General features: G+C 37.4%; 1 protein-coding gene, 1 long non-coding RNA gene and 1 other non-coding gene across 4 annotated transcripts; 1 reads left to right on the top strand and 2 right to left on the bottom strand.

Moving 5' to 3' along the window:
* Window positions 1-1,337: 1,337 nt before the first annotated feature.
* On the bottom strand, window positions 1,338-4,222 carry LOC148782210 (uncharacterized). The gene is made up of 2 exons (XR_016053871.1): window positions 4,137-4,222; window positions 1,338-4,016 (listed from the first exon to the last, which is right to left on the bottom strand). It is a non-coding gene; the product is annotated as an uncharacterized LOC148782210 (long non-coding RNA).
* Window positions 4,223-5,548: 1,326 nt separating this feature from the next.
* TRNAF-GAA (transfer RNA phenylalanine (anticodon GAA)) lies at window positions 5,549-5,622 on the top strand. Its single transcript has one exon. It is a non-coding gene; the product is annotated as a tRNA-Phe (tRNA).
* A 4,451-nt stretch (window positions 5,623-10,073) lies between these two features.
* D-CDES (D-cysteine desulfhydrase) lies at window positions 10,074-19,349 on the bottom strand. Of its 2 annotated transcripts, none has more exons than XM_088864445.1 (11): window positions 19,243-19,349; window positions 18,915-19,063; window positions 17,627-17,692; window positions 17,244-17,438; window positions 16,754-16,864; window positions 14,388-14,479; window positions 13,636-13,722; window positions 12,872-12,929; window positions 12,650-12,763; window positions 11,145-11,242; window positions 10,074-10,445 (listed from the first exon to the last, which is right to left on the bottom strand). In XM_088864445.1, the coding sequence occupies exons 2-11, from the start codon at window positions 19,011-19,013 to the stop codon at window positions 10,241-10,243; spliced, it is 1,125 nt and encodes a 374-aa protein (XP_088720571.1). In that variant the 5' UTR covers window positions 19,014-19,063; window positions 19,243-19,349; the 3' UTR covers window positions 10,074-10,240. The 2 variants fall into 2 exon arrangements, with proteins under 2 accessions (XP_088720571.1, XP_011625271.1); XM_011626969.3 differs by having other exon boundaries at window positions 19,224-19,252.
* Between the last annotated feature and the right edge of the window lie 5,347 nt (window positions 19,350-24,696).

Genomic DNA, 24,696 nt, shown 5'->3' with positions numbered 1-24,696 from the left:
AGGAAGAGACTGAATCTATGGCCTCTAGCTGCGTGCGCCTATCTCAGGAGTCCTTTGTAGTACCCTACATAGCTAAGAAAAGAAGGCTTCTAGCTCATTTTCAATTTGAAAGGCCTCTATGCCCCTGAGCCGCGACTGAGGCAAAGGAGTAAGGCTCAGACCTATCTTATCTTCCTATCGTAGTAGCTCTCTAATGGAATACTATTCCATGGCGGGAGCTACCCACTTGTAGATAGCTACCTACTAGTAGTACCGTAGGCGGATAGGAAGGATTGTGGCCATGTCTCCCGAGAGAAGGCCATCCCCTTATCTCAGGCCTGCAGCTTCTTGTCTTTTATCTTGTATTTCAGTAAGTATTGTATTCTATTATATTATTTAACTTAATTTCTTAGTAGGATCAAACTCAAAGTCAAATAGAGTTGTATTGGGGCGAGGAGAGCCCATCCGATGGCTTCTCCGAGCCGGGGGGTTAAGAGGGTAGGGTTATAGATAACAAAAGAATACATAAGAGCCCAATGTCTTTGTTGTCTAGTGATGGAGTTTCTTGGTATCTGATGGTTTTCCTATTTGCAAGATGTGTAGGTCGTTAGGTGTGTGGGTTGAAGTCGTGGTCTAGGTATCCAACTGGAATTATAAGCAGAATGGGGGTTTGGAGGAATGAATGAGATTGGATTGGATGTTTCTCATTGGAAGAATTAGTAGAGTAGAGTTGTATAAGTTCTGTTAATTTGATGCGATAGCTTGATTCTGATAGTAGGATTGGAATACGGAGGTGCGTATTGGGCATAACATAACTACGGAGGAATGTTTTTTATTCTGGGCCAAAAACAATAGGGATAGGATAGTCGAGATGGGTTGTCGCGGGGTGTGGTGCATCCGTCCCATGGGGATGGCTCAATCCCTCCGGATGGCTAAACTAAAGAAGTAGTGTGCTGTAGGAGAGGGAGGCATAGGACTAGGGCCTGAGGCATATGAATGAAATGAGGAAAAGGTCTACCTTTCTCTTCTCGTTCTTCATCTTCTTCTTTCTTCCGCTCACGAGCTCCAGTACGATGAAGTTGCCAGAAGTCCGTACTGGTATCACCGGGCGTTTATCTGTTGGTTTTAGTTGCCCTCTTCCTCGCTTCTGGTCTAGTGTTTTAACGCGAGTGCTAACCTAGCTTTGAAGTCGGAACTCTTTGCTAGTAGGCCGTCTTCTTTTATCCTGATCGGCCTTCGATCCCGGCAACTAGCTTAGGCTCTTATTACCGAGCGCAAAAGTCCGTAAAGGCGACGAGAGATGCCGCCTCTTCTTTCTGTTCTTTCTCTGGAGCACTCACTTGCTTGTTCTTCTCTTCTTTTTATGGGCAGGGGCAGCCAGCTTAACACTGACTCAATGGGTACTACTGGTACTTACTGTAAAAAAATCTACTTGATGAAACATTTATGATAAGGATCGTTCGTTGTATCTATGCTCCTGAAGGAGTACGTAGAGCTCTTGTCTTCTGGTTTGTTTCGATCTGTGGTACAAGCGTCTTCTTGTTCTAGAACTAGAAACAGGCTTGATTTTCGCTCTTATTATATGAGAGAATTTGGCAAAGAACAACTATCAGTCCAAAAGCCCTTAGACTTCAAGCCTTCCCTCCCTTCGGTAGGTCAGTCAGTTAGGTAAGGTAAGAGTAGCTCCAATTTCCCTTCGGGTTGTCGTAGTAGTTCTTCCCTCTAGTCAGTTGGTACAGTCAGTAAGGTCAGGTAAAGGTAGTAGTTCCAGTTATAGCTTGAGGAAGAGGTTCTAAAGCCTTCGGGTCTTGTTGTAGTTCCTCTTCCCCTTGCTTCTGCCCTTCGGGTCAGTACAGTCAGTAGGTGTAGTTAGACTTATAGCTTGAGGAAGAGGGTCTACTATGTAGTGTAGCGTTGCCTTCGGGCTGTTGTAGCTCCTCTTCCCTCTAGCAGTGAAACCCACGTTCAAAGAAAGCCCTTATAGGTTGGGAAGAGGAGCTACGTATGCCCTTCGGGTTGTCGTAGTAGTTCTTCCCTTATGGTAGTTCTAGGTTGGGAAGGGGAGCTACGATTTTCCCTTAGGTGAGTTGTTGGAGTTCTTCCCTCTTGTAGTTCTAGCTTGAGGAAGAGTAGCTACGACTTTCCCTCAGGTTAGTTGTAGCAGTTCTTTCCTCTAGTAGTTTGAGTAGGTAGTAGCTCTAGTAGCCCTTCCTGTAGTTCTAGTAGCTAGGGTAAGCAGCATAAGCAGCAAAGGGTAAGCATAGCAGCGGCTTACTACAAAAATTGGCTTCTAAAAAGTGAGCACGCTAGCGCTATTATTTCTTCGCTCCTTAATAGCTGCGGCTAACTATTAAAAATCGGGAGAGCGCCCGGCGCGCGAAAGCCTAAGCTTGGTTGCTTGGTTCTCGCCACAACACAGTGGTATAATCTAATCACCTCACTCGGTTCAGTAAGTACAGTATTAGATGTTTGAGGCCTCGCTTCACTAAGTTCAGTTGGTTCCTCGTGAACTCCGTTAGCTAGGCGCAGGTCCTTCCCCCTCCTATCAGTCCGTTCTCTCGGGGAGAAAGCCTGACTCTCGTTTAGTTCGAACGTAGCCCGCTGGAGGTGCTGATATTTGGGGCGACTTCCAGAGAGAATTACGGCGAGTATTATCTAGTATATCCCCATTTACCGGCCGGAAAGATAATAAGCCGCATAAGCAGCTTTGAGAGAGCGCGCGGCGCGCTATTATTTATTCGCTCCTTAATAGCAGCGGCTAACTATTAAAAATCGGCTTTCGCGCTAGCGCGCTCACCCTTTGCTGCTTCGTTCTCTAGTCAAGAGAAAGAGCAGCGAATTCTCTTCAAGTAGTCTTTTCGAAGGCTGTCTCTTCCCTTCTGTGAGCAGTGAACGTAGTTCACGACTGAAGGAGGGGTGAGAAACTCTAAATAGTTCCTACTAACATAGAAATTCTTATCTTATAACCGATTCACGAAGCCGTTTTATCATATCACCGACTTCCTGAAGGAGTGAGCGAAGCGAACGGAATTAGCAATAGGAACGGCCCTCTGTCGAATACCGACTGGAAGGAGAGAGCGTAGCGAACGGTGGGCAAACGAAGCCTTGCCGGCTGAGTGCGCAGTGAGCGTAGCGAACGGAGTGAGTGAACGCAGTGAACGACTGAAGGACTAGTAGTTTTCCGGGGCGGGGAAATAACATAGACATAGTCCGGGTAGTCTTTTAGTCGTTATTAGAGTTCCTACCTGCTCTTGTTCCGTCCATTTAAGGGAGCTCGAGACGTCTACTCGCCGAAGAAGCCCACTCGATCGAAGGAAGTAGGAACATTACAGTAAGAAAGACCTTCCCGTTCAGATAGTCCGTAAGGCTATTAGTCTATCCTTCCTTTCCCGTTCACATTCATCTAAGCTGCTTTATTGCCAGTGTCCCTTAACTTAAGTAGCTATTGCTATTGCAAGGGAAATTTCAATCATAGTTGCCCATGGAACTCTAAGATACTACACTAATATCCAATCCCCCCGAGGAGGAGAGCGCGAAGGGGGTAACGGTCCACTCTATTAAGAGGGAGGGAGTCATATAAGATTCTCATGCTCCTTCAGTATCTTAATACCACTTGTTAGTAGCTTCCTGATTAAGGAAGGAGACTAGTGGTATTAATCCTTTCTTTTATAAGGAATGTTGTTTTGTTAGTAGTTATGAAGAGTTCCTTGAGTTGGAAGGCATCTAAGAATGGGCCTTAAGGTCAGTAAGACCTTTTTGAGTAGTTCCCTTATAGGCAGGTAAGGAAGACCTCTTTTTAGGAGTTGAAGGCTCAGCTTATGATCTACAAGTTCTTGCTGTAGTGCTTTCCATGGATTGTGTATTAAGGAGCTACTACTGGTGTAGTGTAGAATTGTCCTTCGCTTCGGTATTGGAACCATGGATTAAGGGAAGGGAGCAAAGCCCCAGCCAGAGAAGTGCGTAAGCACGGAGCGAGAGAAGTGCGTAAGCACGGAACGAGAGAAGTGCGTAAGCACGGAGCGAGCCTAAATGCGAGCCTAAATGCGAGCCAAAGAGCGAGAGAAGTGCGTAAGCACGGAACGAGAGAAGTGCTACAGCACGGAACGAGAGAAGTGCGTAAGCACGGAACGAGAGAAGTGCTGCAGCACGGAGCGAGCCTAAATGCGAGCCTAAATGCGAGCCAAAAAGCGAGCCTTTGAGCGAGCCAAAGAGTAAATGCGAGTGAAGTCGTTAGCGCAACGAGCCCAATAGAGCGATTTTATGCGTAGCATCAAAGCACTCGCGACTATGGCAGAGGTTGCTCGTTGCCTACACAGCCTTCACTGGCGGAATCCCCCGGATCCGAAATCAGGCACCGCAAATAGAGGCTTCCCTCCCCTGTTCATGGCATTCCCTATGACCAGCCTGGGAACTCAGAACTGACCGACCGAGTCTTCTATTCTTTGGTTCAGAAAAGGCCTTTCTTCTTTTGTTTCGTGAGACACCCGATCGGCCATATGTACTGAGATTGTTCGGGAGACATGGTCCAAGCCCGGACCGGACATAAGCTAAAGCCCGGATCAATGAACGTAGGTGGCAGCAGTCTCCATTCTCATAGAGAAAGGAAAGTACTATCAAGCTTGTTGTTCGTAGCAAGGTCTGTATATAATCATGGGCAGGGCACTCTTCTAGTATCTAGTATAGATAAGTGGTGGCGAAGGAAGAATCTTTAGCTTGTGATCATATCCCCCCCGCGGAGGTCATTCGCGGAACAACAAGATTCGGAGATCAACTGTTGGCCATGAGGCCTATTCATTGACGGATGGCTTGGTTCTAAGGGTACAGAGAGGAGGCCACAAAGTGTCGTAGCATGCCCATTGCCCTTTTTTGGTATGGTACTAGAATAGTCCGTCCTGTCCGTCATCATATCTTTTTCTTATGAATAAGTGGTAAATAGCCCCCACCATAGACATTGATGAAGCTTTTGTGCGTGCCTCCCATTCATTCTATGTATCTATCATAGGTCACATTGCCCCCACTATTCCCTATCTGATGGTGCGGGTCCCTTCCCCCCACTTCTGAAACCCGTGCCTTCTTGTTTCAGTTCCACATTAATTCAAGCAAGTAGAGTTGCTGCGCCTGTGTTCAAGCCTAGGAACGAACCACGGAAAAGATTCTTGCCTTGCGTCGTGCATGCAAGGAGCCGAGCCAGCCGTGGCTAAGTCGGTGTTGTCTCAGTACAGCTGTGGTGCATTCCACTCGTGCTACTGGAGACAATGAAACGAGAGACCGGTAGCTGTAATAGAACTGGGCTTTCCCTTCCATATCTTTCTTTGACAAGGGAAGCAAGCTACGGCACTTTTTTCGCTAATAAAGCGCGAACACGCGAAGAAGGACAAGTTCAGGCCCCGTCTCGGACCTCCCTACCTTTTCTATTATTGGTGGTCTACTCGAAAAGTGAGCCGGCTGGAAACTGCCAGCTTGACTTCAAAAGTAGCTGTTAAGCGGTCTGTTCTATCATGTTTACCTTGAGCAAGCTCCTCTGGCGGTAGGGCGCTATTCGATGAAGAAAACACACTTTAGGAAAGTGGTTCAGGTAGCTCAGCTGGTTAGAGCAAAGGACTGAAAATCCTTGTGTCAGTGGTTCGAATCCACTCCTAAGCGCGTACCACTACGTACCACCACACAAAAGTGCATCCAAGCGAGCGATGATGCGAGACAAGCGAGCGGTGCGAGTGGTGCGACTGCTGTTCATGAGTCACCATTTTTTTTGAAGTCAAAACGAGTTTTTTTTGAAGTCATGAGTCACCATTTTTTTTGAAGTCAAGCGAGCGAGTTTACGAGCGAGACTGAATCTTTGTCTGCATCCTTATTCCTTATTTACTGCATCCTTATTCCCTTTAGAGACTACGGTTTGGTTTCCTTTAAGAGATTTGTCTATAGAGATGGTATCTAAAGCAAAGCCAGAGCCAGAACCAGAACCAGAACCCGAACCAGAACCAGAAAGAGAAATTGCTAACAGTGATAAAATAACAGGAAAGAAACCAACCTGGAATTTGCAACCCATTGCACCTGGTTTTCACAGGCACCCACTTTAGAATGGAGGTTTAGTTGATAGCTAGCAATGCATAAAATGAAACTCAAAAGTGGGAAGGTTTGCATGGGTGAAGACTTTCTTGAAAGTCTTCATGCTGGGTCCTGTAGATTGAGATGCAAAGGGATTGCTGAAAAGGAATTTGTGATTGTTTTTTATGAATATGTAGACTCAATGGGTGTCGAATTTACAGAGAGAGAGAGAGAGAGAGAGAGAGAGAGAGAGAGGAAAATTCCACACTTGAATTTCAAGCATGGGAAACTAAAGACAGTGACGCTATGCAAAATTTGAATGAAATGGTGTGGTTGGAGGGCTTGATAAGAGTCATCTCTCACCTTAGCATACGCTAGAGGGGCCGGGCCCTCTGGATCCGTGAAACCCAAGCAAAAGGGCAAGACGATTTTGATCACCGGCGTAAATTTATTTGGATATTTTGTTTTGGGTGCAGTTCGGCATGCGGATGCATCCGTAGCTATAGAGGTAAGGTGCACCTTCAAATTTTATCGTGGTGTATAATTTTGATGTAAAATGTTTTTAGGATTATCTCAATATCTATTTTTATATCTAATTATAAAATTTTAAATTTCAAAAATAGTTCAAATCAAGTAGATCTATAAACACATGAAAATCTTGAAAATAGACGGTGTAGATAATATGTTGTAAAATGTATTGTTTTTGAGACTTAAAATCTTTTTATTTTTCATGGTCATCCATCTCGATGTCGAGATGATAAATCAAAAGATTTTCCAACATTAAAACTACCTTTTCCGACATTATAAGGTTGCATCCTTATTTGGTTTTTAGTTAGTTTTCAGGAAAGATAAATGGGTGTGGTTTTTATGGAGCCGAGGTTCTAAACAATCAAAGTAAAGCATACCTTCAATAGTGTCTAGAAATGGGGTTTTAATTCTAGAAATCTTTGTGATAGCCATAAAATATATTTTTATATCTAATTATAAAATTTAAAGCTTAAAAATAACGTAGATCAAGCATACCTATACTATTTTTACTGCTCTAGATATGGAACTCAAATCGGTGGACCAAATTGGGACTTGGATTTTGTTCAAGAGGACTAAGTTTCCATCCCCTGAAATTTTGAGTTCAGATGAGGTGTCTGGCAATGGTGTTTCTCTGTTTGCTACCCATACAACAGTTTGGACATGAATTTCTTTGTACCAGATGCCTATATACCGGTACTGAGACTTACCTGGGCTGAAATAACCCAGTTCAAAGGAACCTCCTTTAGAGACTATGGTCTGGTTTCCTTTAAGAAATTTGTCTACAGAGATGGTATCTAAAGAAAAGCAAGAACCAGAAAGAGAAATTTCTAACAGTGATAAAATAACAGGAAAGAAACCACCCTGGATTTTGCAACCCATTGAACCTGGTTTCACAGACACCCACTTTAGAATGGAGGTTTAGTTGATAGTTAGCAATGCATAAAATGAAACTCAAAAGTGGGAAAGTTTGCAAAGCTGAAGACTTGAAAGTCTTCATGCTAGGTTCTGTAGATTGTGATACAAAAGGATTGCTGAAAAGGGATTTGTGGTTGTTTTTTATGAACTTGTGGAGTCAATGGGTTTGGATTTTGGAATTTACACACACAAAAAAAGTCGGATTTGAATTTAGAGCATAGGACCATGACCATAGACTTCAACCTGGAACCAAAAACTTGAATGCCTACCAAAAATTTGAATGAAGTAGTGTAATTGAAGGGCTGATTTCATAATTAGGGTTGAACATAGATTTTAAGCTATCATAAAGTTTCTGATATCGAAACTACATCTACCAGCAAAATTTAGAAGCTTGTTTTACTTATAGTTATAGTGTAAGATGGTACCTTACACAAACCTCACCCTTCACTTTTTCTTGCTCTTTTATTTTTCTTACAATTTTGCAAGAGGAAAAACCACTCAATCTGGAAAAACATCCTCAATTTTTGCATGTATTTGGCGAGGTTTCAGATTCTAAGTAACAAAGGAAATATCTAGTATTGGAAAGATGGTTTAAAACCCGGACCGGCCAAGCGATCGGTCATCTAGAAGTCAGGTCCGGATCAGCGAATCGAATCAACTCTCCTTGAGAATTAGTCCAAAAAATATATATAAAATAATAAAATAAGGTAATGTATGGGAAGGGAGCAATCCAAGCTATGAGCAGTTTCCTTATGGAAACTAGGTTTTCTTATGGAAACTGCAATCCAAGGAAACCGTTAAGGAAACCTAAGGAAACCGCAATCCAAGCTATGAGCGGTTTCCTTATGGATTCCCAATTCCGATAAGGATCTAATTGGTCTAGAGCAATTCCTTATCCGGATCATGGATTTTTTAAAGGGAAATTTATCAAAAATCCAACGAGAGAACTATTTAATAATTTATCTATTTGGAACTACTACAACTCAAGACCATGTATTATTTTATGGGCATTTTGAAATTAATCTAGAAAAGGGGTAAAGTTTTTAATTATGGGCATTTTGAAATTAATCTAGAAAAGGGGTAAAGTTTTTAATTATGGGCATTTTGAAATTAATCTAGAAAAGGGGTAAAGTTTTTAATTGTTACGCTCTAATGGATAATTGGATAAATTTCCCTTTTTAAAATACTTATTAGAATATTTGGATGGCCCCAAGGTATTTTTTTCCATCAAATTTGGCACACACATCCTTAAAATCTTTGGAGAGAAGATCACGAAAAATAAAAAAATCCTGGAGTTTGTTAGAAGAGAGAAAATTGCAATGAATGAAAAAATAGTCCGACTAAATGCCAAATAATTTTTTTGAGTGACCCATGAAACGGAGAACTCCCACTAATCGGTTCCAAAATATAAATTTTTAAGTATTATATGTAGAATTTTCACTCATGGGATTTTATATTTTTAAGGATTATATGTCGAATTTTCACTCATGGGATTTTATTTTTTTTATATGTAACAGTGGAAATAGAGAGAGTGGAATTTGCACTCATGGGATTTTAATTTATTTTTTTCTAATATCCATGCATCTTGATGTCCAGATGATCAATTTGAAAATATTTAAACATCAAAACAACCCCTTCAAGTGAAATTTTTGAAGTGGACGCTACGAAAACAACCCCTTCAAGTGAAGTTTTTTAAGTGGGCGCTACCAAAACAAACCCTTCAAGTGAAATTTTTGAAGTGGGCGCTACTTTGATCGGTTGCCTAGGCTCTGTATAAACTTGTTCCTTTGATAAATAGGCAAAATGGTATATTTGATAAATTTTTCTATTTCCTAAAAGCTAATATAAAATGAAAAGTATTTAATTTGAGAATTCATTTTCTTCCTATGCATACACAAAAACCTTGTTTACTAGAAATATATTACAAGCAATAAATTATTTCCCAAATTCCATATACCAAAAATATAAATTTTTAAAAATAAATTTAATCCAAATTTTTTTTTTAAAAAAAAGAGGAAAGTGCATAATATTTACCATTACTTGAAACTAAAAAATAAAACACAAAATCTTATATTGAATATGCATACGAGCATCGAAACCTCATTTATTAAGAATCTACATGAAGATATTCTTTTTCAAGTCCCTTATTTTTATATTAAATTTTTTAAAATCAATTTTGTAACGAAAAGTTTCAAAAACAGATAAGCGATATTTACTTTTATTTGAGTTATTAATGCTTTTTATTTGAAATAGAATTTCATACTAGCTAAGGATAATGGCATGGCACCACGATGTAGTTTAAATGAATAGTATTTTCAAGATATCCAATTTAATAAATATTAATAGCATTTAACTCCACTATTTAACTCCTAAGTCTGTCCATATGATTTCAATCATTTACTATAATTGGTCAGCGTTTAATTAAATTTCTACATATTAATTTATTTCTTAAATTTCATTACTTTTTAATTACTTTTTAACATTGACATTGACTTTGTTGAGATGGTATTGTTGTTTTGATAATGCAGGACATTTTGCTTTCAAGATGAGAGAGAGAGAGAGATTGTTGAGATAGTATTGTTGTTTTGATAATGCAGGAATTCTTGTTTTCAAGAATTGCTTCTATTCATGCATTTCACAGAAAACAGTTCATAGCTTCATCATCCCTGTTTTAAGCAAAGTAAATGGTTATTATTCAAGGTTCATCATCATCCTAGAAGATATGACATTCAAGCATTTGTGTCTGACCAGATTGAGAGAATGAAGATAAACATTAGAACATCTTCCCGATTCCATCTATCCGAGGAAACGACTCTTCGACTACCAACTTTTGCCACTTTCCCATCAAAGATTGCAACTGTTCAACTTTGTCATACATCCCAAGAAGCCCACCAGTATGTATGAAGAGGATTTTTTTCCCTTCCCACTTCGCTGGATTTTGTTTCATGTCTTTCAGCAAAACATATGCCGCCTTTCCACTGGAAAATTAAGCACATGAGCAGATCAAGCCCAGAAGTTAGTAAGACTGAAAAACCCTTGTGCTTGAGACAAATACAAGATTAGCTCTCTCTCTCTCTCTCTCTCTCTCTGTCTCTCTCTCTCACACACAGACGCATACGCGCATAAACACAAAAAACAAAGATCAAAAGCCCAGAAGTTAGATTGAAGCACCCTTGTACTTGAACAAATATGAGATTAGCATGGTTAGACTCTCTCTCTCTCTCTCTCTCTCTCTCTCTCTCTCTCTAAAGCATTAGGATTAGTCACCTGAGAACACACACACAACATGCATGCTTAGCAATTCACATTTAGAGAAGGAAACTTCTAGGAAGCGAGAAGAAAGAAAGGAAACTGCAATTTGGGGTCGTTTAAACAAGGGAATTTCAACTAAGTGGCCTTTCTTGAATGTGCTTTGTCAAGATGTGAGAACTTTTTAACATTTCTTTCATGCCGAAGTGATCAGCATATAAGAATGCATTTTCAGATAAGAAAGCATTTTTCTAATGAATAATAGCTACACAGCCTTTCATCAGATTTGCTATTCCTAAAAGAAGCTCTAAGTGTCGTGTGAGAATGCAAGGCAAGAACAAGAATCCATAACATGATCCACGACATATGCAAAGAAAAAGTTCTTGTGTGCTACAGTGAGATATTGGAACAAAAGAACTATACTGTACCTATAGACAGGGTCGAGTATAACACCCGTTGCCTCAGCTATTTCTTTGATAAACTGAAGCTCCTCGGTAGTGTTCATGGCATAGCCAAGTCCCTTTGCCTGTTTACACATTACATCCATTAGTTTCCATCGCATTATTTAAAGTATTTCCATGCAGTAGTGATTTCGATATAAATGATTTAGATCATAATATTTCAATGCATAAACCCCTACCCATTGAGTTTACCTGTCCAATTAGTTGCTTTATAAACAGGGCTCATTTTTGCACGTTGATTGCTAAATCAATATGCACTTCAAAGAAAATTATGCAAAAACAAAATTTCAATTAAACCAAAATATAAATTGCAGCTTTATCACTGAAAGAATTGGATGCCACATCATGTACGTGGACATTAGAAAAACTTGCAAGTGAACCAGCAGAAACACAATTTTAATCAGTTGTGAATATGGAATTGTACATGAGTAGCAAATAAAATTAACTGGCATTCATAGTACACAGTGGTCCCCAGTGGATCAATTGCAAACAAAAATGTCCAATATGTATGTTAAGCCTCAACATAACTGTCACAATGGTGACCAGGTTTGGAAGGTACTGGCCCTTGCTCGGGCATCCATACTTACCATGCAAAAACTGGAATACATGGTCATCATAAATCATATGAATTCCCCAGTAAAATTCTATTCCTTTTGCTTATGTGCTAACTTGGGAATTGCTCAAATTCCTAACCCTTTCAAAATCGCAAATCTTAATATAAGAACTCTTGAAAACATGAATCGGTTAAAAATTGCCATTTGAGATTCGTTGCTGCATATCACTCCCCAGCAATAGTTAATTGTCAGCCTTGATGTGAGGGTTTGAGGGTAGGTATGAATGTGTCTAAGCAAATATTCCTCGATATACTACATGCAAGGGACTATAATATTACTCAAGAGGAGTGTAGCCGAGCCTTTAACCACACCTCATTTGTCATTGTTCATACCAAGGATCAGCCCTAGAGAGAATTAATCGACTATATCTTATATTGTTTGATAAGGTACAGTACTCATTTCCTTCTTTGCATGTTTTTTCATAAATAAAGAACCCAAACATGGAAAAACAAAGCACAGTTCTGCTGGAGCAGATTGAATTGAATCCGTAACCTAACACAAATTTAATCAGAAGATCCATGCCCAATCATCCACATAGAGACGTTCACCATGCCCAGGCATTAATTTGGAGAGATGTATCTTCTTCTTCAATTGTAAATAAGACCAAAGCTGAAAACTAACTAGGCTTAGCCAATCAGGTCTTGCTGTAAGGAATTAACTAGCGAAGCAATCCTGTTTCTGTAATTTATATTCAACCATTTTTTTATGTTTTAACGTAGATTTGATTTGGTAGATGCTTGAAAATATAAGATAAATAGAGAAGCGTAAAATGCCAGACTACCCAATATCAAAGAAGTTGCGAAAGATGAATACAAAATAAAAAATAAAAAATAGATCAAGGCATATAATATCACTTACATCTTGGATGTCAATCACATCACGTGAAGAAAGTCCAGATTGGAGTCCATCAATTAGGCCTTGCGTATAGTCGTAAAAGTAATTGGGATCATCGCAAACAGAAAAAGCATGAACCTGAAATGATAGAAGATTTTAAATTAGTGCGGATTCAGATTAGGTAAAATCTCAGGAATTCACGGGAAAATAAAACATATGAACCAATTGGATAGAGGCAATTGCGACCTTTGCCTTTAGGGTACTTAACCATGATCCTAGAGACAGGCCAGCGATGCTTCCCCCACTACAAATCGAAAAATGTGCAACAAAGGATCAAGTTAGGCAACCAAGTAGCTCATACTAAACATAATATTTGATTTTAGCCAAAAGAATAGATATATTGAGAACTAAACAATTTAGTACATTTCAGTTAGGCCTTGGCCTGGGCCAGGCCTAGGCTGGCCCTGACCCTTGTCCCCATAGGGCTGGCTCAGGCCTGGCCAAAGAGGCCTTCGCCCTAGCCCTGTCAATGCAAGGACTGGCCGGGTAGGGCTGGGCAAAACAAATAAAAGAAAAAATAAGGGCGGGGCCGAACAGTGTCAGCCCTGTAGTGGCCCTGACCCGGCACGGCCTTTGGCCACAATTTGTGGACCAGGCCCTAGTTTTTAGGGCCAGGCCGGATGCAGCTTCCCTGCCCATTGCCAGCCCTAGTTTCAGCCTATTGGCCATTTGGGAAACAAGCCTCAATAATAGTTGTAAAATTCAACCACATAAATTTAAATATGATTTTATCGACAAAAGGTCGATTCTTTTTTTTCTTTTGAGATATAATAATTATGTTAAAATATGCCCTCCAAAATCCAAAAAAATATTATTGCAGTGCGCAGTTAAGGACAATTCTTTCTCAACTAATTCTCAACTAAGCATCAGTTAGAAATGATGTGTCCTTACGATAAAGAACTCAAATGAATTCACAAGAAACTCTATTTTAAAATTTAAAATGGGAAAACCTTCCACAGGCAACAACAATGTCATCAAAGCAAAGGCCCATCTGTTGTGATTGTTGCTCTATCTCCCTAATTGCTTCAATATAGCCCCTGAAACACATCGTTAGCCAATTAAGTTTAGTTCATGTGAAAGGAGACGACTGGTATGAGCAGTTACTTCCAAGCTCAGTACCCCATCCATCATAACTGAATAATGATGTTCAAGCAGTTTTGTTCATTTCAGAAAAAGAATGGTTGAAGACACCCGAACAGGTAAGTGACAGTATGCACAGCCATAAATAACTCGAAATCCAATATCAGCCATTTTTCATAAGAATAAACTGATTATTATGAGCATTAAAGATTTTCATTTTCAACAAGTACCAAAATAGCTGCAAAACCTTATGTCTATGAAGTAAAGAATCTCCCAAACAAGAGTAGTTTAGAACACCATATGCCACATATAAAAGATGGGAAAGCATATTACATACCAACGGACTGAGGAAAGCCCTAGCGCCATTGTGCCCCTTTATCCAATGAAATGATGGATGAGTGGGACCTACTATTGGAGTCATGTATCGCTCCATCACCATCCATCATTTCAATGGCCAGTGACAACCCAATGGACGATATTCTCCGTTCTAGTATAATTTCCCTTTAAAGAAAAATCTGCCAGCCCAAAGCTTGACTTGGGCAATCCTTGATTACAAAACACATGTAACAAACAGCCAACTAGGAACATCATGCTAGCCAATTACTCTCAAAACTTTACATACCATGTTCCCAAAGAATTTGAACCCCCAACAGGAATAACATACGGCCTTCTTCCTTTGCTAATAAGCCTCTCTTTTAGCAAGTTCCCAAGAGCCTGGACCCATAAAATAATAAGCAGTAATTCACATCTGCATGAGCAAAGAAACGGCAGACCATAATTAACAAGGGAACAGATCATAAATCAGCTCCTTAACCATTCGATCTCCATCTAACTTGATATATTACATTCCAGGTAGAAAAGACAAGTGCTTTTAGGTCAAAGAATTAGCTAGTCACCAGTATACTCCGTGTAAGATTTCCTATTGTAACAAAGAAGTTTACTAGTTGCATTCATATGGACAAATAAACTGTGGGGGCCAATATGACAACATGTCTAAGAAATATATTTGGGGAACCAAGGCCAATATGATAATATAGTTAAGGTCTTCAGGGACATAATGCCTGCAGGCAGGTCTTTTCTGCTAAGTCTATATATCTTTCATTATTCATGTGGTTCTAATTGGAAAGAAAATCTGGGTAGTTTAGCATGGGGGCAGTGAGCCCCTTGTTAGGTTTACTTTGGTAATCATATGAAAATAAATGAGGTGCAACAAATCATCTTCAACACAGACACTCCTTGGTTAACAACATGTTTAACGCATTGTATGGGTGAGAAGAATTTGTGGATCACCTCCTGGTTCAGTGCAAGTTTAGTCGGGCTTCCTAGGGATTGTGTCAAGCTTGTTTAATGTTGCAGGGGTTGTGGTTGCTTCATTTTTGGGTTTGATTACATGCTTGGACAGGGAAGAAATAGTACCAAAGGGATTCAGCCATGTGGAGGCCATTTTCCTTTGGAGTCATTTGGAGGATGTAGAAAGAATGTGAAGATGTCGTAATCAGATGTTACATAAGACCATTTATGTAAGGGCTAAAGACTATTGACTTCCAAGAATCATGAATAATTCATTCAAGGATTTCACCGAAGTTGAGCCTAAATGTAATCTGGCTAGCTCCTTCAATAGGATATTTTAAAATGTTAAATCTAAATAAGAGTCTCAAAATCCATATAGGACCCATGATTTGCAATGAATACAGTACACTAAGTGCTCTGCAGGACCTTGGGTCCAGAGTTGAATTTATGAAGGATATCTATGGGAAACCAATTATTACTGGAGGAGACTCCAGGAAGCTTCATATGTGGATCAAGTGGAGCAGCATTAACTGGTAGGTTGTCTGGAATCTTTCAAAAAGTTAGGGACTTGTTTTCTGATGTGTGTATACACTTTGTATGATAGTCCATGGAGTTAAGGGCCATAGGTCAAGCCAGGCAAACTCATAGCAGATCAGTTGGCAAATATTGGTGTACCAATGGATGCGGTGGGGATCCAGGATACCATGCATCATTCATATTTTCTTCCTCGCTATATCCTAAAAACAAAGTTCTCCTTATATGACAAACTGTAAAAGTATATAGGTACTTGTCTCTAGCATGTTAACTCTTCTATATAGACATCCCCGTGGTCCCTATATAACAAATACCTGATCTGGATCCGTACCTTTTCTTGTTCAGTAACTCTCTGATATGAACACCCACGTTCAAGTTTGAAGAGAACAATAACAAGTTATTCAAGCTTTCTTTGCAAGAACTACCCAATATTTATCCATCACTTTTAGAATCAGTTAGCATTACATTCATTATCATCACTAACTATGGCGAGAAAAATGTAGTTCATATTGTTGGAAATGTCAGAAATGCCATATTTTTATTTCATACATATCATAAATGTTTTGAAGATTGCCTCGGCGAAGGCACCCGGCCCTTGGCCGAGGTGAGTAACTCGGCCGAGTCCGCATAATGCACAGCGCAAAAAAAAGTCAAAAAGTCAAAAAAGAGGTAGACAATTTATGAAAAATAGTTAAAAATCAGAAAAAAGTTTAGGGAGTGAATAGATAACATTAGAAGGCCAAAGAAGATGGGAAAAATTTATAAAAGATGGATTATTGAAAAACTTGATTTATACCTTGAATATTTCAGAAAATAAAAAAAAACACAAAAATAAGAACGTTCTGAAATCATTTCAAAAACTTTCAGATTCATCTAAAATAATATTTCTAATTTATGTATTGGTGTTTTCTAATTCTTTTATATTTTAACATTTTTTATTTTTTATTTTTTATTTTTACAAGTTTTTGGTGTAAGGTGAGTCGCCACTAGGGCAAGGCCGAGTTACTCACTCAAGTCCGAAAGGACTCGAATGAGTCCTTAATCACTGCATATCACAACGTCCACGCATTGAGGTTTTGTCATGGTAAGCAGGGATAATGATTCACTTGCACTAAATTCCAAACATCAATAGTTATAACACGCATTTAGAGGAAAAGAACAAACCACACTGCCAATTTTCGCATACTCCTCCTTAGAAACAAGTTCCACATTTGCTCCTATCAACCGTTCAACAAGAAGATTGCCTGTCAAACCAGGATCTTTGTCCACAAGTACCTAAAATGCAGGCAAATCAAGCAACTAGTTAATTGCCAAAAAGAAAAATCAAGCATCTAGTTCATCCATAATTGAGTTAATGTCATCCCCAGTATCATAGAAACCTTTGAGAGAACTCCAAAGGCATGACATTTACATCCACAAACACACACACGCACATGCACACACACACACTCCTCTCCACACACTCACACATCCACCCACACATGCATGCACACACATAATATTTAGAGAGAGAGAGTGTATGTGTGTGAGAGAGAGAGAGAGGGAAATGCATGCATACATAAATACATGCATTCACACATATAGTGTATCAAAATACTTAAAACGTAGACAAAAGGAAGACATCACCCAAATTTTTTAAGAGTAGAAAAATAACCTTTGAAGTTCGCAAAATTAGGAAACAGTCAAGATTCAAATATTTTGCAGCTACAGCTGTTGCACGACAGTGGTTACTTTGTATGCCTCCAATGGTGATAACACAATCAGCACCCTTAGCCACAGCATCAGCCATCAAAAATTCCAACTTCCTGACTTTATTACCACTTAATTGCATTCCAGTGAGATCATCCCTCTGCATTATTTCATATTCCAAAGTTGAATGCATCTCAGTAAGAAGCTTGCTTGATAGCAACAAAAAGCAGGAAATAGGAAGCACAACGTCATTTAACAAGAATTTGGACACTAAATGATTTGCAATGGCTAATTACCATTACCCAAAAAAATTTATCCATCCAAAGGCATATACTAAGAGAAAATTACCTTTATCCATAATTCCGTATTTTTTGGCAAGCCAGGAAGATTCCATTTGTGAATTGGGGTAGGAACCTACCACAAACAAGGAATCAAGCTTAGAGTAGGACACAAAACAAGTTTAGCTAAGTAATCTTTCACTAAGATTAAAAATAAAAATACATTTAAATATGCAATAAATGTTGAAACTTGATAGAATTGCATATAATATAGAGTAACTAAGAAGCCATGAGAAAAATTCCCAAAGTTATATCTTGTTTCTATCACACATGTTGAACTTTTTTTCTTTGGCCAGACAGTTATGCATGTTACGCTTTATCAATGAAAAAAGGTACAAATAATTATCCATTTAAAAATACAGAAAACGAATTAGAGAAACACTAAACTACAGGTATTAAAACAACAGGCGCATTTCTAAAGTTGTAGAATAGTTGTACACCAAGAAAAGAATCATGACAGGTGATCACAGAAAATGAAGCTTGAGAGCCATTTAAGTAATTCCAAGAATTGCAACAAAGAGGTGCCCATGTAGCAGCCATTCATTTTTTTTGACCTCAAAGAATGACATTAAATATTCAATACATGTATTAAAAAAAAAAGACAGGAAGATCTGTGAAGCACGTCAAAATAAACACAAGAAGATCTCACTAAATAAAATTACTATGTCCATGTAATTATTCAAAACCTAGTACCAGCACCTCCATTTATATTACCTCCTCAATTCAGTGGTGAAATAAAAACAGGTTTCGATAACACAAAATGAAATAAAAAATAAGAACATTTCTTGGAATATTTTGGCATTTGGCTTTACTAGAACAAGAAATTGATTTCCATTTCTAGTATTAGAATCAGGCATCCAAATAAGATAACCAAAAGGAGCTCATTTGATAAAAAAATTAGCGCATAAATTAAACAAAATTGCAAATCCTTCCACTGTCAATCAACTACATCACAAGTCATGCAATTTGCTAAAACTTAGCCTCTTAAAAAGTGGTTCTCAATGGCAAATTTCAACTATCAATACCTAAACTTCCAACAAGAATGAGCAATATCGCAAAAGCCGCAGAGTAATTCATCAAGTATCAGCAAACTATCCACAAATTTGGCAGGTTAAGAATTTCACATGCATTAAAACCTTTTATGCTTCTAACTGGCAAATCTATTTATGAAATAAAAATAAAATAATAAACCAGCAAATTAAAGCTCACAAATAAAATGCATCAATTCAGTCCACTAGGTGAGAGAAGGGGAGTTGAGAGAGAAAAAACCAAACTGATCACTCTTAGGCCACACTTACTTGCCCTAAAGAGTAAATGTCACAGGGGATGGGATCGAGATGGGTAGCCCAAGAAGGTGGACTGTAAGGGACCTTGCTTAGGAACAACCCTCTATCCATTAAGTGAAACTAATGTGATTTTCTAAGGCTTTTTCACTGGAATTCACTTCCTGAAATCACACAAAGAAAGCGCCAGTAATTCTTGGAAAGGTGTAAAAAATACAAATGATAGAACCATCGGCAAAAGAAGAAAATAAGTGAAGGTGAATTTTTGGAGAAAGAAGCAAATGCGTGCAGCGATTATCTAGAGAGAGAGAGAGAGAGAGAGACTGGCCACATCGCTCCTCACAAGTTACAGTAAGTAATGGCCGGGGGAGTCTGCACGGCACTTTAATTGTGGTGATGGTGGGCCTGCACGGTAATGAAATTACCGGTATTTTGGTTTTAAAAAATACTGGATAAAATGGGTGTACGAGTTTTATAAAAGTTTAAATTTTTTTTTCTTTAATTAGGCAAAAAAGTAAAATATATTTGTGATAATTTTCCAAAATTGTAATTCATACATTGGAAGGCCTTTACCTCATCATCTCAACTTGAACATTACAATTGTGAAAAAAAAAAAAAAAAAAAAATTCAAACTCCTAAAAATAGTTTTTATTTTAACAAATTGTCTAAGTATTCACCCTAACATAAGTGTTCAAAGATTCGCAAGATAAAATAAGTGTTCAAAGATTCGCAAGATAAAATAAGTGTTCAAAGATTCGCAAGATATGTGTGATTTTTTTAGTTTCAAATTTTATTATCAGTGTTGGAAATTAATTTTAGAGCCATCATAGAGATTTTCGCTGTAGAAAGTGCTTTCCATAAGATTTGAGGTGAGGCTTTATTTGGCTTTCATAAAGCCTAAGCCTCATGCCAACTTCGTTTTTTAAAGGGTGCGGATTGTGTAGAACCTAGACTCTAAACAATTAAATCAGACCGCACCTTCAAATAATATTGAGAAATGTAGTTGTAATATGGGGAATCTTTGTGGTAGCCTTAAAATATATTTCCATTTTTATTTATAAAGTTTAAAGCTTCAAAAATAGTGTAGATCGACAAATCTATGAAAACTTTAAAATCTTGAAAATTAACGGTCAAAAATATGTCACAAAGTACCCTATTTCCAAAACTTGAAATCCATTTTTTTCTCATGCCTATGTACTTGATGTCGAGATGATTAATTTGAGGATATTTGGGCATCAAAACAACCTCTTCTAGTGAATTATTTTAGGTAGGCTCTAATTTGATTAAGAGCCTCAGCTCTATATAAGCTTTTCTTTTTTTAAAATGAGATTCATATTAATAAAAGGGATTGAATATAATGAGACCACTTACCTTTGATACAATGGGGTTACAATTACTTATGACCATATAAAGAGGTCACAATTACTTATAACCATCTAATGTGAAATCCCATTGCTTAGGTGTACCACAAAGTTTGAGAAAATATCTTTTGAACTTTGAGTTTGGTCGATAAAATAAATACAACCACCCAAGTTGATAGAGGGATAGGTGGCAGACACCTTCTATCAGACACTATATAAGGCTAGAAAAAAGGAGATCATACTTCTATGAGGAACAAAACCCTCTACTATAGGGCTTAATGAGGCCCTCAACTAAACCTACCCCGTCTTAGGTGTTAACCCCAAGTGGCCTAATACAAAGGAGTTTCAAACCTGTAAAAAAACGCCATCTTAGACGTTAACCTTATTACATTATATGAGTATTGAGGAAAAGAGATGGTGATCAGTAGTATAGATAGATCCTGGATAAAAGGTGGAGAGAGAGGGAAATCTTGGATAAAAGGTGGAGAGGGAGAAAGGAGTGGAAAAAAAATATTATATATATATATATATATATATATATATATATATATATAGATAAAAAAAACACTACGCAACGCCTATAGGCAAAAATAAACAGTGATTTCGTCTATGCTCATCACCGTCTAAAGTTCATTGCACGGTCACAAATTTTTTGTAGTGTTTCATTTTTCATTTTTCATTTTTTCTACAAATCGAATAATCTGAAATTTGGAGCATGCATTCATCAATAATAGGATAATCTAATAAAAATATAAAAAAATAATTCGTAAAATATAAATTGATCAAAATAACCTTGAAATACTCTGGGGGTATTTTGGTGAATTTATATTTTACGAAATATTGTTTTTATATATTTTTTAGGTGCGTCTCACTAAGATGTATACACACTCTAAATTTTAGATCATTTCAATTTATAGAAAAAAAAATGAAAATTAAACACTACCGAACAATCATGACTGTGCGATGAACTTTGGACGGTGATGAGCATAGACGAAACCACTGTTCATTTTTTCCTATAGGCGTTGGAAAGACTTTATATATATATATATATATATATATATATATATATATATATATATATATATATATATATATATATATATATATATGAGAAATAATCTTATAGGACCCTCCCCCGCCCATGTGGGTAGGACCCCAAACGATCACCATTAAATTTGGCATAGATCTATAGAAAAGTCAAGCCCCACACCCATGTGATAACTTTTTTAGAGATCTGTATCAACTTTAATGGTGATCCTTTGGGGTCCTACACACATGGGTAGGGGAGGATCCTACAAGATTATTAGTATATATATATATATATATATATATATATATATATATATATAGGGCAAACTTTCTATGCTTCCCCTACATCATAAAAGTTCTATCTTCCCCCTTATCTAACCGTCTATTCTGAATGGAGGGTTAAGATTGCGGCAATCACAATGTCACGTCTCTATACTATTTTTTTTTTTATAAAATATTTTGGCACCAAATTTTGGACCTCCATTCCTGTATTAAAATTACCCTAGCAAAAAATATATAAAAAAAATATTTCCAATAAAATAAAATTACCAAAATACCCTTGAAAGTTTCAAGGGGTATTTTGGTTATTATGTTTTATCAAAATTTATTTTTAATATTTTTTATAGGTGCAGCCCAAAGAGAATATGACATGTACCAAATTTCATATTCATACAATTTGTATAAAAAACTAAAAATAATATACTTTGAGACGTCGGTTCTAAGATCAAACGGTGAGTGGCTCTCGTCATCAAAATTGGACGGCTGGATGGAAGGGGAAGGATAGAACTTCTATGTTGTAGAGGAAGAGGAAGCATAGAAACCTTTCTCATATATGAAGAAGGGAACTTGTTAGGAAAAGGCTAAGGTGAAAAGGCCAAAGGAAGAGCTAAGGGTCCAAAGTCAAGGAAAAGCTAACAAAGAAACTACAAACAAAAGAGCTCATAAGAAAATAGGGCATAAAAAACTATAAAAACTAAAGAATCAAAGAAGTTACATATAAAAGTGCTTATAAAATACCTAAGAAACAAAACTAATAAAAATGATAAAAAGAGAGAAGTAGAGAGAGAGAAACAAAGAGAAAGAGCAAAGAGCAAAGAAGACTATAGACAAAAAAGCAAAGTGGGAGGGAGAAGGAGAAAGAAAATAAAGGAATAAACCAGATAACATGAGGTTTTTGTGAGACACTAAGGGAGAAAAGGGAAGAGAGAGAAAAAAAAAAAAAAAACTAAGAGAGGAAAAGGCAATAAAGCTAGAGGTACGACATAAATGAAGTAAAATGGGAGAAAAATGAACTCATATCTGATCAGATTTAACGGAAAAAGCCTATATATAGGGAAATAACTTCAAATCTAAGGCAAAAAAACCACAACTCTATGGCAGTAGCCTGAGATCTATTTGAGGAAAGCAACATGCCAGAAAAATGGTCATCAAAAAGCAGAAAAAAGTAGAAGGCAAATAGCTGCTTGTTGGAGAAGATCGCCAGAGATGGTCTACTTTGGAAAATATGATGGTCGCTGCTAGGAGATGGTTGTCCAAAAAGGTCATTATCTACAAAGAGTATGCTTGTATGTTAGTAACTTCTCTCCTCATTTGCCATACTCTATACCACCTATTTTATTCATATGGTATATATTTCAATATTAGCTTAAAAGATAGGTCACTTTTGGTATTATTTCAAAGATGTGTGAAATTTATACCGTCCAACTAAAATGAATGATGTAGAATGCTGCAATTTTACTTCAACAACCTTATATAAATGGTACCTTGATGTAAATAGATAACTATGCCTCGAAGGGCAAGATCAAGGTGTTCAAGAATCCAGAATCCAAAATCCAAAATTTTCTTGAAAATAATGATACGGTAATATCTAGATAGATCCCAAAATTTTAAAGAAAAAAAACTCCACGTAGTTATTTTGGTTGTATAGTATATTTCAACACGAGCACGCTATACTTGCTTAATAATTCTCAATCTGAAAATGAAATTGTTTGAAGAGATAAACCACTAGCAAATCACATGCAGCTCTGGCTTTATTGAATATGATGATATCCAAAATCACCCCCATGAGGAAATTCTCTCTCTCTCTATCTCTTTCTATATATATATATATATATATATATATATATATATATATATATATATATATATATATATATATATATATATATATGGGAAAAGATGAGATTAGCCCACTAGCTCATATGAACATATGAGCCCAACGTCTCAGATTGATTCTAGGCCGATCTGACGATCACTGATGTCCGGTAGTGCCTGAATTTTATTTATTTTCTACAAATCCAAATCACTTAAAATTTTAAGTGTGTATTTATCAAAAATAGATGAATCTTTGAAAAATATCAAAAACATATTTTACGTTAAATAAATTGACCAAAATACCCCTAAAAAGTTTTGAGGGGTTTTTTGGTCATTTATTTTATAAATAATTATTTTTATATTTTTATTAGGTGCACATTGATAAGAAGAATACACAACGAAAATTTCATATGATTTGGATTTGTAGAAAAAAATAAAATTCAAGTATGACTAGACATCCGTGATCGTCAGATCGGCCCAGATTCAATATGGGCCGTTGGGCTCATATGTTCATATGAGCTAGTAGGCTAATCCCATCTTTTCATATATATATATATATATATATATATATATATATATATATATATATATATATATATATATATATATATATATACACATACGATTGATATTGTTAAGTTTCTTAAGTTAGTTGGGATACCCATTAAGTCAATTAGATCAGGACTCTTGGTTATATCTTAAGTTTGAGATATATGTGACATCCATGGGAGTCCTATCGGGATGGGATTCATAGTCTTATATATATGAAATTAGAAGACAAGAATATGTACTCCTTTTTTGTGGTCACCATATGGGAAGTGTGGCTTCCTTTATGGAAAGAGGCAGTGCCGCTCCTGCATGAAAGACAAAGCCTCCATAAAGAGAAATATGAGTTTCTTATAGAGAGAAATATTGCGATGGTGCCTCCTACAGAGTGGGAGATAAGTTTCTTTTAGGGAAGCGATATCCATGAAGATTTTGGGCGGCATTTCTTTTTAATAAGAGAAAGTCTATGTTACTTTTAAGGTTCTATTCCAAGACATTAGTTTAGTGATTTAGCAATTGAATAGGGATGAGAGGTCAGTAGGTAATGTCAGCTATAATAGTTGGTATAAAAGAGCTACTTGACTAGGTCTTGTGGAAGGTTAGAGAGAACTATGCATCCGAAAATATACGATGTACCTCTCATTAATATAGTAGATTTCAGTTTCCGTGTCCATAGATATATTCTCTTTGGGGTGAACCATATAAATCTTTTGGTTCTTGTAGTATGTATGTTTTGTGCTTAATTTATCGCATTATGCTTTGTACTC

This window comes from Amborella trichopoda, chromosome 4, assembly GCF_054954075.1.
Source record: "Amborella trichopoda isolate Santa Cruz 75 chromosome 4, AtrichopodaSantaCruz75HAP2 v2.0, whole genome shotgun sequence".
Taxonomy (NCBI): Eukaryota; Viridiplantae; Streptophyta; class Magnoliopsida; order Amborellales; family Amborellaceae; genus Amborella; species Amborella trichopoda.
This window is presented reverse-complemented; position numbering and strand designations above follow the sequence as displayed.